Source organism: Schistocerca nitens, chromosome 1 (assembly GCF_023898315.1).
Source record: "Schistocerca nitens isolate TAMUIC-IGC-003100 chromosome 1, iqSchNite1.1, whole genome shotgun sequence".
NCBI lineage: Eukaryota > Metazoa > Arthropoda > Insecta > Orthoptera > Acrididae > Schistocerca > Schistocerca nitens.
Window position 1 is genome coordinate 602,117,277 of NC_064614.1, and position 16,833 is coordinate 602,134,109.

The window sequence follows — 16,833 nt, forward strand, 5'->3', positions numbered from 1 at the left end:
ATGTCCTAGGAGTGGGAGTGTCAGGATTTCAATTTGGGTGATGAGGTATAGGTAGTGGGGATTGCATAGTAACAGTACTTTGCGGAGGGAGTGGAAGTTGTTGTTGTAGGACCAGGTTTGTGAGGGGAAAGGGACCAGTGAATCTGGAAAGATGGCCATTGTGGAAGGAGGAGTGGGATCCAGAAATAGATGTTTTTATGATTAGGCAATTGAGGGGAATTCCATGGCTTAGGCAACATTAAAGGAACAGGATATGGGACAAGGTTTTGGCTAGTGACTGGGAAAGTTTTCTGAACTGGTCCAAATAAATGGAGCAGGATTTCATTAGGAGGAGGGGGGAGAGTCAGTGCTGGGCAACAAAATTTGCATTGGAAGTTGCAAATAAATAAAGGTGTCAGATGGTTGTAGGGATAGTTGAATAACTTTGACAGGTGTAAGGAATTAAAGGAATTGTGTTAGGAGCAGGGGGTAGTATTGTGACTGGTGTATATCTGATCATGCATGATATATCACCATGCACATGAAATACATTCGCTCACACGTGATTTGTTGTCATGTGTCAGAGCCAAAGAGGAAACAAGAACAGGCAGACCAGGAGTAATATGTGTGTGTGTGGGGGGGGGGGGGATTTTGAGTTGCTAGAAGTGCGTTACACTGCTATTGAGAATCACACAGCATGTGGAGTTGCATGTACAACTGTTGTAACGGACACAGCTGATTATACAGGGTATAATAAGTCTCATGCGACCATGTGTGACACATCTGCAGTGATGACGACTCCCACACCCAGCATGTTGAAGGCCTCACAAAGGCCTTTGCAGCCAGGCAACACCATCCAGACCTAATTCGCAAACAGATCTTCCATGCCATATCCTCACACAAAGCTGATCTTCACATCCATCCCAAGAACCAACCACAAAGCAGCTGTCTCCAGTCGACCGGTACCACCTCACATTGTAAAGACTGAACCACATCCTTCGTCATGGCTTTCATTATCAATCTTCATGCCCTGAAAAGAGGGAAATTCTACCTAAGATACTTCCAGCCCCTCCCAAAGTGGTATTCCGCTGCCCACCCAACCTCCACAACATCCTAGTCTTTCCCTATGTCGCACCCTACCCCAATCCCTGGTCACAGGGATTGTACCCCTGTGGAAGGCCCAGATGCAAGACCTGCCCAATGCACCCATCCAGCACCACCTACTTCAGTCCTGTCACAGGTTATCCTATCCCATCAGAGGCCATGCCACTTGTGAAAGCAGCTGTGTTATATACCTTCTGTGCTGCAACCACTGCCCAGCATTTTAAATTGGTATGACAGCCAACTAGCTGTCAAATAGAGTGAATTGCCACTGCCAAACTGTTCCCAAAACCAAAATGGACCACCCAATGGCACAACATGCGAGATTTCGATGGCTACTTCACATCCATACCACCACCACCACCACCACCACCACCACCACCACCACCACCACCACCTTTCATGAGTTGCACAGATGGGAGCTATCGTCAGTGGAAGTACAGTTCAGTATGAATACGTACCTTGGAGATGATCGTAATAATGTATCTTCAAAGACATTGTATGATGTATGGAGTGTTTTAAACTAAAAGAACTGCTCATGTCTGTGATTCTCTATTTTTGGGGAAGGCTGGGTGGTTCCCTAATAACTTGTTTTATGTAACTCAAAATGCACCACATATTCGAGACAGTCTCACAAACATTTGAACTATTAATTGAAGAGATGATGAACATTAACCACAGATTTGCTTGTTTTAAAAGTATGCTCCCCTATAAAAGACACAGTGTTTCCTAGTTCTTTGTGCAGTCGCTACTGAAAGAGCAAAGTCAGCACTGGTGGTGGGAACTGCCTATTTCCCTCACATGGAACATGTCACTCATTTGAAAACCATTTGTTTCTCATGCTCTTCACTGGAGTCAAACATTCTAAAGCTGTATAGAATACGATGATTTATGCTTTCTGTAAGCAAGTCAGTAGTATCACACAAAAGACATTTGTTAAAATTTTCTTTTTGTGTAACTTAAGATGTTTCACTGGACAAGACATTAATGCAAAGACATTAAAAAAATACGTGCCGATTAATTTCATGTATATTTAATTGAGTGAATGTGCTAGATATGTTGTTCTGTTAAAAAAAAAAGATACCCGTTGTTGCAGTTCGCACCTAATATCATCTCCTAAAATTTTCCAGGCCCTGTTAAGAATAATAGAAATAGTGGAAGCTAACTATCCAGAGACAATGGGTAGAGTTCTCATTATAAGAGCACCGCGTGTTTTTCCGATTTTGTGGACAATTGTTGGTACTTTCATAGGTATGTTTATATCTTGTCATTGCTGTTTTTTTTTCTTTGATAAATTGTTGTACATTTAAGCAGTGCTGTATGAACTAACTACAAAGTTAATGCCTGTGTTTAAAATAAAATACATGTATGATTGCAGAATTGGCTAGTCTTCATTTTACGTAAATATGATCATTTGAGAATGAGATTTTCACTCTGCAGCGGAGTGTGCGCTGATATGAAACTTCCTGGCAGATTAAAACTGTGTCCCCGACCGAGACTCGAACTCGGGACCTTTGCCTTTCACGGGCAAGTGCTCTACCATCTGAGCTACCGAAGCACGACTCACGCCCGGTACTCACAGCTTTACTTCTGTCAGTACCTCGTCTCCTACCTTCCAAACTTTACAGAACCTCTCCTGCGAACCTTGCAGAACTAGCACTCCTGAAAGAAAGGATATTGCGGAGACATGGCTTAGCCACAGCCTGGGGGATGTTTCCAGAATGAGATTTTCACTCTGCAGTGGAGTGTGCGCTGATATGAAACTTCCTGGCAGATTAAAACTGTGTGCCCGACAGAGACTCGAACTCGGTACCTTTGCCTTTCGCGGGCAAGTGCTCTACCATCTGAGCTACCGAAGCAGGACTCACGCCCGGTACTCATGGCTTTACTTCTGCCAGGCAAAGGTCCCGAGTTCGAGTCTCGGTCGGGCACACAGTTTTAATCTGCCAGGAAGTTTCATGATCATTTGATTTTTGAGACACCCATTGATAACAAGATTTTCAACAAGTGTTTGTGTTAAAAATTTATTTTGCATGAGGGTTAATCATTAATTAATTGCAAGAGGAGATTAAATACCTTACTTTGAATTACCATGTCCAGTTACTACAATTATTTAGGGGGAGGGGGGGCAGGGACAAAAGGTGTTGCACTGGCCAAGACAGTGGATGTGATAGGTATATTTAGTGATCAGGAGTAGTGGGATAAATATATACTTACTGCTTTTCATTAATGTGAAAACTGAAGTTACTACAGAACTGAAGAAAAAACTGGGAGATAATGGTGGATAAGTGAAGATACAAGGAAGCTTAATTAAAAATAAATATTCCATATATGTGGCTTAAAAAATACCACACAAGAAGCACCAGACAGTAAAAGTATGGAAATTTGTGTGGGATATTAATGGGGGAACAGTTTTGATGCACAGAAAAATAAATTACTTGGAATACTAGAAGTAAAAATGGACAGCTATCCACAGCAGGAAGAGGAAACAAAATTTTATGTACGTAAGACACACTTCTTTCATTGAAAAATTGCCTCCAAAATTCAGGTGCTTCTTATACTTGACATTAATGTAAAAATGTCCAATGTTTGATTTAAAATTTCTGCCATTCTTGAAAATGGTCATATATTCGATGCCGCGGGAGACCAATCTCTATATGGCAACATTAGATTCAATTGGCAGCGGCAGTGCTCTGATGTGATGAACATGAGTTGTGGGGATTTGCAAGCTTGGTAACACTCTGTAACCCATGATGTGACATTGCAGTCTACAGTGCCAGTGAACTTGGATTGAAAGTGATTTGCGTTACCTGCAACAGTACAATGCTTTTGTTAGTAGCTAGTTTCATAATAGAAAAAATAAAAGGTATTTATGATGCGGGCTATAAGTTGAAAAGAATAGCATGTGCAGAAGACCATGGAAACAAAGCAGCTGAGCGTCATTTCAGCCCTCCACCAACAGAAAAAACTATTCGCAGTTGGTGTGATAGTAAAGAAGAACTGAAAAAAAAATTAGGAAAACCAAATATTTAAATAGAGAACTGAATGCAAAATGACCAAGAGTAGTGGATGAAGCATTGAAATTGATTCAAGGGCACTGTCAAAATGTCACTGGAATTAATACAAAAATGATTCAAGTACACAATCGTAAGAAAGAAAACCAGTGTGGAACCAAGCCAGATAGTGTACATAGATGAAACTCCTCTGATATTTCATGTGCGGAGTAACAAAACTGTTGCAATAAAAGTTGCTAAAACTGCAACAGTAAAACCAAGTGGACATGAAAAAATGCACTACACTGCTGGCTTTTCAAGTTGTGCTGACAGTACTAAACTTAATCCAATGATTTTCAAGCACAAAACATTGCCAAAATCTTCTGAAATACTTCCACCTGTTGTTAACATACATGACAAGGGTTGGATGGACAAGGCTGGCCTGAAATTATGGAATAACAGAGTCTGGGGGAGAAGAAAAGGAGCTTTATTGGAGTAGAGTTCTCACCTTGTGCTAGATCATTTGCAAAATTAAATGGGTCTGTAAAATGACCTACAGTCAAACAAGTGTTTCAGTGAATAAAATAGTCATGGTCTAGATTGAGAGAAGACATTATTGTTAAATCTTTCAAGAAGTAATTTTCTCAATGGCAATGAAGATCATCTCATATATATGAAGAGGACAACAGTGAAGAAAAAGAAGAAGAAGAAGAAGAAGAAGAAAGTTCAGATGACAATTTTCAGGAATGTTAAAGGTCAGTTTGGTTTTAAGGAGTAAGAAATTCTTTTAGTTGGGGTTTACAACCCACTAATAAAAATGGTAAAAATGTTATATTTTTTAAAACCAATTTTGCTTGAAAATTAAGGCGTGTCTTATAGTCTGTAGTGGCTTGTAGTCTGTAAAATAAGGAAATCAAAATAAACTGATTCTCATAATGCAGGTTAATTAGGATATTGAGAAGAGAAATCATATGTTGCACAAAATACAAAGAAATGCTATGCATGCACAAAGAATAAAGTATTTTTGAGGAAGTGAACATACTCAGTTATATGCCTTGAGTGATGGCAGTTACTACTTGTAGTAAGTATTGAGTTAAATAACTTGGCATACAATTCCCCACCTTTACTCAGTTTATGATTATAGTACATTTCGCTTTTCTGTCTTTTAATCAAATTGTAGTTAAGGTATATTGTTTCCTTTGCTAGTTTGAAATGTTAATCCAGATACATACATAAACAAGTTTAGCTCCTTTCATTAATGTAGTTTTTTGCTTCAGTCATAGACTTAGTTTTCTTTCATTTCCTAAATAATATCAGGAAAATTCCAGTGTTGTTGCTATGAATAAGTGAAAGCTGATTTCTTTCTCCATCCTCATGCAACTAAGCTTATGCTAAGTCTCGAATGATCTTAGTCAACATGATGTTATATTTTAACCTTCCTTCTTTCCTTCAATTCCAAAAATTATTTTGGCCTGTCTTTCTTCTCCTCCAATCCACCCCCTTTTCTTAAAAGCACAAGTACAAATGTTGTTTCTTAATACCATCAATTTACAGATGAAAATACACGTAGCAAGTTCCTTTTCTATGGGGGAAATGACTACCAGGGAGCAGAAGGTCTTGAAAACTGGATTCCAGAGCAGTACATTCCAGACTTTTTAGGTGGCTCATGCAGAGTAAGTATCAAATAATGAAATAACTATCTTCATACTCTCTCTCTCTCTCTCTCTCTCTCTCTCTCTCTCTCTCTCTCTCTCTGTGTGTGTGTGTGTGTGTGTGTGTGTGTGTGTGTGTGTGTGTGTGTGTGTGTGTGTGTGAACAACATGCAGATTTAACATATTGTTTAAAAAATGAACTTAGTGCTAAGTTTTAAAATAAGAAAGAGAAATATTTTGTGCAAGTTACTTAAGTGACGCGTGGGTGTTAACTCATTTCACGAAAATGCACTACAGGTTTCTCTTTTCATCTTGTACTAGCTACAAAGAACATACTCATCCTTACTGCAGACTGTGTTGATGACTTCAGTAAAATACTCTTGCTAATATCACATTGGTTTATTCCTCACATCACAATCTTCTTTTTCATCATGCCTCACAAGTTCTTCATTTTCAGGAAAAGTGTCATTGTGTTTACACATCTCTTTTTCAAACATGACTCCTCCTTTCTGTCAAGTGCCCATTGGATTTTATATTTCTTCAATAAAAATAAAGATGTATATACATAACTGTGAAAGATAAATAGCAAGAGCTAAGCAAATGCAATATATTGTTAACCTTGGGTAGTACAAGGACTTTGTCAGAACTTTTACTCAGAATGCAGTCTCAATGAAAATAGTGCACAGTTGGGTTTATATTGTGTACAGAATTTCACATAACTGAATATAAATTCTGTAAGTAGGTACATTTGTAAGTTATGAAATAGAATTGTCTGGAATTTTATTCACAAGATGAAGACATTATATTCCAGAATTATATTGCAAGGGTACTTCAGCAAATCAGCATTTCTATGTTATCTTTAAGTAACAATCTTTTTTATTGGTAACAGCAAATCAATGTTTTTATTTTATGATGTCTGTGGCAGCCAAACTTCCCAGTCGAGCCAGGATCTGTCCCATTCTCAATGTTCGACACATGGGAAGACTCAACGTATTTTACTGTAAGGAGTTATCCCTTTCTTCTGTCAGCGTATTTGCTGTAGAACTCAGTATACATGTGCTGCTGGTGTTGCTTACATGTTTCAGAAATTTATGTGCTAGGTCACAGTGCTACAGCACCTCATAACCAATCTGAACACACAACTGCAGAATGTGCACAGGGCTTAAATCACGAGATACACCACAGTGAGAGTATTTAATTTCCTGTATGCTTTTATGTTCTTCCACTATGCTCATAACTGTTTCAGTAGCCAGAAATCGTAGGCTAGTTTGTTACTTGTCTTTACTCGCATCATAATTCAGTGAACACATTTACACCTATTAATCTAACAAAGCAGTCCCAATAGATGTGTTGCTAATAAGTTCATGAACAATTTGTAAGTAACCAGTATCTCCTCCTCCCCCCCACCCCCTCCCATCAACCTCGGAACTATTGATCTGCATTAGTTTTGCAATTGCTGGCATATTCAGTATGTACCTTAAATGTTTAATTAATCTCTGTAAGCAAGCTGTGTCATTAAGAGGCTACAATTAATATTTAATAAGACAGGTATTTAAATTCCAGTTGGACTATTTTGTTTTTGCAGTTTCCCTTCAAGATGTAAGGTATTTCTGTGATCTTTCTTTAGTTAAGGCTATATTTAATTTCTTTCTGTGTCGTCTGTCTATTGAACTGGTACACTGCCAAATGACCTCACTGCTAACAATGTGTTAAACTCCAACCAATCCACAGTGAGAGACGATGCAGCGGTTAGCACTCTGGAGTCGCATTCAGGAGCAAGCTTCAAATACCCATCCAGCAATCCTGATTTTTAGAAGTTGATCTAAATTATTGTACATGCCAGAACGGTTCATTTGAAAAAGACATTAATTTCCAGCCCATACTTGCTCTAGCAGGGCATGTTCTCTGTCTGATAACATTGCCACTGTACTGTTAAAATTGCATCTCCTCCTCCTCCTCCTCCTCCTCCTCGTGTGTGTGTGTGTGTGTGTGTGTGTGTGTGTGTGTGTGTGTGTTCTTTGTTACTGTGAGGGTATAAAAGAATAGTTTTTTGTGCATCTTTCTTTCTTTGTTACCATGAGGATATAAAAGAAAAACATGTTCACTTTTCTGTGTTGCTTCAAATAATTTGTTGTTTCAGCATAGTAAATCAGAAATTGTGAAGCTATTTCTCCATTTTTTTCAATACTGAATGTGACATTCACTAATGTAACAAAATCTCTCAAGAATGTCCTTTTAGCTGCAACTGTTCGTCTTCTAACATAGAAAGTAGGAGATATCTTCATTACCTTGTCATTTCCATTGTTTGGTAAAAGTGCAGCAAACTATGTTATTTCAGCACATATTATCTTCTAAGATGTCAGTACATTTGATACATAGCAAAAATCTTAAAACAGATTATCTGTCTTTGATAGTCTGTGCTAACTGTAATTTCTTTTAAGAGATTCTGTACAAAAGTGAAATGTATTGTTAAGTATCAAATTGTGATGTCCTATGGTCATAAGATTTATTTTGAAATGAATAGCAGTATCAGAAACAACTTTCTCAAAAGAAAATGATTTGCAAAATTCTGAATCATGTCAGGTTTTCCCACAAGTAAAGAAAATAGTACAAATTAAGTTTCTTTTTTTCCCCACAGCATAGCTATATTGTGAAACTGCTAAATCAACAGAAGGCTCGTGTAAGAATTAGACACACAAATGTTTAAAAACAAACATTCATTAACATTTACTTTGTGGAACTTTTTCGGTTGGCTTTGGTATTCTTCTGTACAGTTTCTTTTCAACAGCCAATGATAGTACACTATCACCTGTACATATCTTCATATATCTTTTTCAACACTTCAGTAGCCTTATGGAAACACTTGCCATATTCTTTCATAAAATCACAAAAATTCTCAGGAAAATAATTTAGGTGAGCATGAATAAAGTGAACTTTGATACTTTTGTTCCAGTTAAATAGTTTGTAAGATTGTATCATCTCTGTGACTGAAATGATGTAATTTGCAGCCTTAGTCTTTCCCAGAATGTGCTGTACCACATTTCTGAATGGAGTCCATACTCACAGTTTGCATTCACTAGTAGTTTATTCTTATACAAAGCCTGCCGTTAATGTTTATATTTCTAGGCATAGAAAATGCAAGCTTTAATTTTTCAGACATGATTGATCCAAACTTAATCACAGTCTGCTCTAAACATCCACTGTCTTTGCTAAAATCTGTTGCAGATTGTATCATTAAGTTAAGTTTGAACTGTAAAGGTGGCAACTGTTTGGCAATTTTTTTTCTGTATATCGTATCAGTTGTTGCACAGTCTGAACCGAGGCAGATTCTGGTGGGAATGGAATTGGGGGTTTGGCACTGTATCGTGAAGTGAAGTGACAGAGATTGTCTCACTGTGAAGCACTGGTCTCAAGCTAGATGTAGTTTTATGATGAACAATTTTAAGCTAACTGGTACTAATGTGACGCACCATCTTCACAGTGAAGTAGCTCCTGGGGTTCATTTGAACATGCTGCACGAAATGGCATTGATTCCTTGTTTACACTTTTTCAGTTCTAAAATCTTTCAGCACATACACATCCCAATTGTTTGGTAAGCCGATGCTTTGAACTAATCAGCTAGTTTAATCCTGAAGTTATGAAAATGATTATTTTCCACAAAATGTGTACTATTTTAACATCTTTTTTCTTGTACAGTAACTATTGTATGTATGTCCGTGGGAGGTAATGGGACACAAGTGCAATTTACACAGTTTCAACTTGAGACAATATTTGTAAAACCTGCACACTACTTCATTTGTGGAAGATTGGTGGCAGTCCTGTAGGCCATGAGCTGGAAGACTGCTATTCTTCTTCCACAAATGAAACAGTGTGTCAGTATTACAAATATATCATGTGCAGAAATTCAGCTTAGGCCTCTTGGCAGTGAGGTATGGATATGTAGCAAAATATCTGGATGACTGACTACATGAAGCATACACCACCAGGGAATAATCACCCACAATCCAAAACCATATACCTAGGACCTGTCTCTTCTTTGCACTAGATAGTTGGATGTTCTACCTGGAGTGATGTCACTTGTGACCACTACTTATAGAAAACAGGGTCAAGTTGTGTGATGTAGAAATTGTACTGGTCCACAAAGCTATTTTTTACACAAACATTCCACCTTTGAGCATAGCAAGTTGTAATGTACAAGGGCTATTTATAATATTCAAATAAAGCTCTGACCATTAAACTTGGCTATGGTTTTTGTCATCCTCTGCATATTCACCCATCACTGTGATACATCCTTCCCCAACAATGGATGCAATTGACAATTCCTAGTAGTTCTGTGAGAGATTAATTTAGAAATATTTGACTGTTATTTTGATTCAGTTTTGTGTAACTCGGAGAGATCAGATGAGGTACCAGTTATAAATTTTTCCCTTCACTATGTAACTAGGATCTAAGATGGTTGTTGCCTTGTAGAATTAATGCTGTTAGAAATGATAGATACTAAATTTAATGTTATTGGAGGAAAAATGTTACTTGCTTCAGAGTTACCTGAAAAAAATTACCAGGTTAAACAAGGAAAATCAGTACAGTGCTAACATTGCTACTGACTATGAGAAAAGTCACTATGCTGCTATAATGAAACTAAGTTTTGAAAAATAATACTGTATTTTATGGACTATAAGACATTATGGACTATAAGATCCTACAGACTACAAAATGCACCTTAGTTTTTAATCAATTTAAAAAATAACATTTTTATCATTTATGTAATTAGATTGCAAAGCCAGGCTAAAAAAAATTCATAGTTTATAAAACCAATTTGACCTTTAAAATCCCTGAAATCCTCTTCGTCATTGTCCTCTTTGTATATAAGATGATATTCACTGGCATTGGGAATGTTACTTATGCCACACTTCGTGAAAGTTTTAATAATAATGTCTTATATCACTCTAGACGAAGACTGTTTTATTCACCAACACACTTGTTTGACTGTAGCTCATTTTAAAGCTCCATTTGGCTTGAATTCATGTTGGGTTTCATCCATCAGCCATTGTTCCACTCCTGTCCCATATACACTTTAAATGGTTTATTTATCAAGACATAAAGAGGTTGCAATTGTGAACTAAATCCTCTCGGAATAACAACAAGCTCTGTATTTCCCTGTCTCAATTTCTTTTCACAGAATTCTTCGAATGATCTATCACAAGATGAGAACTCTTCTCCAATAAAGCACCTTTTTCTCCCCCAGACTCTGTTATTCCATAATTTCAAGTCAGCCTTGTCCATCCAACCCTTGTCATGTATGTGGGAGTATTTCAGAAGATTTTGGCATTGTTTTGTGTTTGAAAATGATCATTGGATTAAGTTCAGTACCGTCAGCACAATTGAAAAGACAGCTGTGTACTGCATTTTTTCATGTCCACTTGTTCCCAGTTTTAGCACCTTTCATGGAAAAAGTTTAGTTACTTGGCACACAAAATGTTAGAAGAGTTTAGTCCACATTCACTATTTGGCTTAGTTCCACACTGGTTTTCTTTCAATGTTGAATAATAAAGTGAGGTAAAAAATATTTTTTCTTTTTACTCTTGTGGCATTCTCTTCATATTTTTGCAGTATTTTGTGAGATCTTTTGGTTTTTGATTCACATACTAAGTCTGTGATGCCTCATAAACCTGTAGCACCAACCAACTTCAAACTTAAAAGTCCATTTAGTTCCGCTGCAGTACTAGCTTACGAGCAAGTATTTGAATCTTTTTTGTATTAATTCCAGTGCCATTTTGACAGTGTCCTTGAATCCTTTTCAGTACGTCATTTATAGTTTTGGCCATTTTTCATTCAGTCCTCCATTTGAACATTTTGTGTTCCTCATTTTTTCAGTTCTTCTTTACTATTCTGCCAACTGCAAATAGTTTTATGTTTTTTTTTCTGTTGGCAGAGGGCCAAATGCCACTCAGCTGCTTTGTTTCCATGTTGTTCTGTGTATGCTATTACTTTAAATTTACAGCCCGCATCATATGAATACCTTTTATTTTTTTTCCATTATGAAACTAGCTAGTAACAGAAATATTCTACTGTTACCAATAACACAAATTACTTTCATTCAACTTAAGTGGTGCGGTAGACTGCTATGACACATCTTAGGCTATACAGTGTTCTGGATTTGTGATGGGGAGGTGAGAGGGAGACAGTGTTAACAAAGCTTGTGAATCCCTGCAAGTGGAGTTTGTTGCATCAGTGCTGCTGCCACTTGAATCAAGTGTTGCCAGATAGAGATATATTTCCTGCAACATTGAATGTATGGCCATTTTTATGACTGGCAGGAATTTTAAATCAAATACTGAGCATTTTTATATTAATTTAGAGTATAAGAAGCACCTCAAATTTGTGTGTGTGTGTGTGTGTGTGTGTGTGTGTGTGTGTGTGTGTGTGTGTGTGTGTGTGTGGTTTTTGGATTCAGTCTCTATCTCCTCCCCCCCCCCCTGCCCCCCCCTGCCCCCCCCCCCCCTCTCTCTCTTCTTTTTGTCTCGTCTCCACAGATTGGAATGACTTTTATCTCGGGCAGTGTTGTAAGTGCCTGAAAATGCCACATTGTATCATAGTTTTTGTGCTGTATATGATGGCCTTCACAAAACTTGTAAAACTAGTTTGTTGTGAGGTTGGAGGAAGACAAGAGCATATTACCTCCAACAACATGATTAGCAATTCATTTCTTATTTCAACATGTCTTTACTGCACAGCTGTACCTAAAAAAAAATTCCATTTGCCCATTTTGCATTCAAAAATGTAAAATAAAGAAAAGGCAGCCACTCACCTTTAAGCAGGCTGCTGTGTGTTGCATAGGCATGTGTAACAGTACACAGTATTAACTAGTGTTTTTGGGTGAATGTATGATTCTTTGTGTGAATGTGTGTGCTTGCTGCCACCAGAAGAAGAGACAAAGCTTGAAACTAGTTAATACTGTATTTGTTACATGTGTCTATGTACCATACGTTTGTTTGCTTAAATAAAAGTGGTTTCCTTTCCTTTATTTTACGTTTTGTTACATCCAGAAATTTCCATTATTGTAATTTTTTAAAAATTACCCTTACCTGCCGCAAGGGCACTGGAAGTCTATCTTTACAGCATCTGCAAATACAAGTACTGCTGCTATGAATGATTTGGTATCAATGATAAATAATGGCCATGTATAGAAGGTGCAAAGGCCGTGACAGGAAGTGTGGGTGGTGATGAATGACAGAATATCTTCATTGACTGTAGACATACTGAATCTTCACAGCCACATAAGTAACATTTCCTGCGGCATCATTTACAGAAAAAATAAAGCTATTTAACTTCATCAGATGCGGATATAGCTTTTAGAAGTAGTGTACACAGTATAGATACAGTGTGTTTCTAAAAACTGAAGAAGTAACTTCTAGATACCATAAGCAACTTTTAGGTTTTTGTGGCAGTTTATATGGATGTGAGAAAATTAGAATGTATGTTTAAATGCAAAGTTTTGCCACATTTATTCACAAAAGAAATCGGTAAGGAGATATATTTTGTTCTAGTGTCACAAACACCATCACTGAAACTAAGTAATATTGATAATCATTAGTAATGAAACATTTAATATATATTGTTGATGATGTGAGAAGGATATAACCATTACTCCACCTTGGCTGCATATTGTTAAAGTTGTTTATGGGCTTAAAGTAGACTTCATGTGTTAGAAACAAGGTAGTAATGCTACTAACAATTTCATGTGGACACATTTTGAATGTTGTTTAATGTTTTTAGAATTTGTGTTCACTATATTTTCAAAAACACAGTGTTGTAGCCAGTTTTTGTGTGTGTGTGTGTGTGTGTGTGTGTGTGTGTGTGTGTGTGTGTGTGTGTGTGTGTGGGCGCGCGCGCACGTGCACGCGCGCTGGTGCGTGCGCACATGTTTGTTTGTTTGTTTGTTTGTTTTAGTTTTATTTGTTTAAGGCAGTATAATTTATAGTGAAACTCATTTAATATGACATCTATTCTAAGGTTCTTCAGCTATTATATTGTGTGGAACGAAACTACACTGTCTGTAGTGTTTTTAAAGCAAAACAGTCCTTTACCAGTCACAGTTAAGCCAAACTGAAACTCATTACTCATGAGTAAAACTAAATTTCATAATCACAGCAAACTAATGATGACTAATGGTGTATAACAAGTTGCAGATTGTTTAAAATATAAATATTTGTGGAAGGCTTAGTTTTTATCTCTGTTGTACATGTACTGTGTCCTGTGTTGCAGATCTATGATTTGCGTATTATCTAAATTCCATTCAGATATGACAGTTCCTTTCTATAAAATACGAGGCGTGTTTTTTTAAGTAAGGTCCATTTGAACATAAGTACACAATGAAAGACTATTTCAAAAAAGTAAATTTATTTTCAGAGAGTACATACTTCACTGTATTTTTCGACATAGTTGCCAAGTTTGTTGAAACACGTATCATACATCTCAACCAATTTTAAAATACCCTCTTCATAAAAACTTGCCGCCTGCTCCAATAACCGAGAGCTCACTGCCATTTTCACGTCGTCGTCGTCATTGTAACGGTTGCCACTGAGGTGTTGTTTGAGGTGGAGGAACAGATGGCAATTGCTCAGCGTAAGATCAGGACTGTAGGGTGGGTGGTCTAAAACTTCCCAGCCAGAACTGTCCAATAAATTGCTGGTCTGACCTGCAGTGTGAGGTTTTGTATTGTCATGGAGAAGGACAAGTCCCTTTGTCAGCGTATCATGTCTTTTGTTTTGAATCACTCTGCATAGCTTTCTCAGGGTTTGGCAGTGTGCTTCTGCATTGATAGTGGTTCATTGTTGCATTAAGTCGACCAACAAAACACCATGCCTATCCCAAAATGTGAAACCCATGTTTCGTCTCCAGTTACGATCTGACTCAAGAAGCCGCCACCTTCTTCGTGATAATGAGTCAAGAACTTCATTGCACGCTCAGATCTTTGGTTTTTGTGGTTCTCTGTTAGGAGTTTTGGGACCCAATGGGAGCACAGTTTCCTAAACTTTAGGTGTTCAGAAACAATGTTATAAAGCACTGATCTCAGCATGTCAGGAAATTTATTTGCGAGACCTGTTATTGTGAAGCACCTGTTCTCACGTCCTCACTTCAACTGAAGCCACCACATCATCTGTAATCAAAGAAGGGCGACTGGAGCAGTCCTCATCATAAACATTGTCACGGCCATCTTTGAATTCTCGTACCCACTTATGCACTTTGCTTTCACTGATAACAGTATCACCGTACACTTCACAAATCTGTCAGTGAATTTCTGCAGCAGACAGGTTCCTTGCTGACAAAAACCATATCACTGAGCAAACCTCACACGCGGTGAGTGAGTTGATAGTCTTAAACATTTTAAAAGCACAGAACTGAACCGTGCAGGTTAGCTGCAGAGCTGAAACTGAGCACAGCTTTTCCCAAGGTGTGCCAGTACACGACACATGCGCTCGTTGCGGTATGCGCGTGAACTGCTAGTGTCTACAACAAAACAGACCTTACTTATAAAACACGCCTCATAAAATAGTGCAAATAAAGGCCTTCTTTTTAACTACAGCTGTTTCTAGGACTTGTTTTTGAAGGGTACCAAAATCAGTCATATACAAAATCATAACAAAACTTCACCACTCACCAGATGTAAATCCAATGATTTATAATTTAAAAAAAGAACAACAAGTATTATATTGGAAGTTTCAATGTTATTTGATTAAAAAATAAATGGATAAAGAAAAGGAAAAAGAGAGGGAGGCTATGTGACCCCTCTTCAGTTTGGACTAAAAGTGACATGTCTCTTCCCTTTGGCTGCTTAGATACTGGACAAAATTTACGTATGTTAATAGTATGTGAAAGTGGAGTAATCACTGACACACTTCTTTAATTAATTGTTTGGATAATTGAATCTCACCTCTTATGAGAACTGCAATTTATAATGTGAGAAATTTTGTTTTTTATGTAAGTAGCATTTAGAATGCATTATTAAAATACTTTGTTAGTAAATTAATCTGATGTTGACTGTACACTTCCAGACGATGGTTCAGGAAGGTGGCCTAGTACCAAAATCATTATACATGTCGGAGGAAGAATTGGGAAAGGAAGGCTGTCCTCTTACTGAGGACAGCATATATCACTGTGTCACCTTAGGCAGAGGGCAGGTAAGCAGAATCTTTCATCTTTGTGTCAGGAAGGGCAGTTGTTTGTAACTGAACATAATTCAGGTTATTATGTCTTCTTATTTAATTTTTTGAAAAGTTACATGTATCATTAGAAGATTAAACTATTTTTTTTTTAGGTTCATGAAGTACTGATATCAAATGATGATCCAGGAAGTGTAATCACTTGGGATTTTGATGTAATGAGGCAGGATGTAATGTTCTCAGTCTACAGAACTCGCGTTCCCGTGATGTTACATACTGCTACAGGTATAATACAGAATGTGATAAGTTGATGACTTTTCTTTTGATTTGGATCTTGCATTTATACATCTGACTCTCACAGGTCCTCTGCAGACAATTCAGCAAATGAATCCTCTAGCAACAGACCCTGAGCATCGGTCAGTTATTGAGAAGAGTTGGCGAGAAGGACAAGATTATTTCAGGGTTGAAGCCCCAGTTGTCTGCCATGATGGTGAAAGTATTCAGGTGAGGAATAAAAAAAAAAGTCAGAAGCACTTAATAGTTTTTATCCTGTGTGTGCTGGAGTGTTTGGTAGTATGGTTTGTTAAAATATCCAGGTTCCCACTTTTTGATATATTTACTGGAGCAGCATTGCAAACTATGATAGTAGAATATTTAAAACATTAGACAAATTAAGTGAATTTTATCCATAGAGGATGCTGTCGAACTCTGTGACTGTTCCTTTATAGGTTGTAGGAAAATTTCCGTTACCAGTTACAATAAAAGATTATTTATTCGTCATGCGACCGGTTTTGGACTTGGGCCCATCCTCAGGTGTTTATACAGTCATGTGCATGTTTCTATTGCTGGAGATCACCGTATAAATATAAAGAAAATTATTTGCTGATGACTAAACAGATACAAGTGGAACAGCTGTAATTGATGAGGCAGCATTTGTCAAAAATG

At 37.4% G+C, this 16,833-nt stretch overlaps 1 protein-coding gene across 2 annotated transcripts in view; it reads left to right on the forward strand.

Annotated features, from left to right (window-relative positions):
* Window positions 1-16,833, forward strand: part of LOC126256593 (SEC14-like protein 1) — a 229,089-nt gene that overhangs the window by 208,804 nt on the left and 3,452 nt on the right. The window contains exons 11-16 of one of the 2 annotated variants that reach the window (XM_049955494.1): window positions 2,211-2,331; window positions 5,628-5,746; window positions 6,651-6,725; window positions 15,781-15,906; window positions 16,044-16,173; window positions 16,250-16,392. In XM_049955494.1, coding sequence (XP_049811451.1) covers window positions 2,211-2,331; window positions 5,628-5,746; window positions 6,651-6,725; window positions 15,781-15,906; window positions 16,044-16,173; window positions 16,250-16,392 — 714 coding nt within the window. The remainder of the gene's footprint in view (window positions 1-2,210; window positions 2,332-5,627; window positions 5,747-6,650; window positions 6,726-15,780; window positions 15,907-16,043; window positions 16,174-16,249; window positions 16,393-16,833) is intronic. The other variant, XM_049955495.1, reaches the window with a different exon arrangement.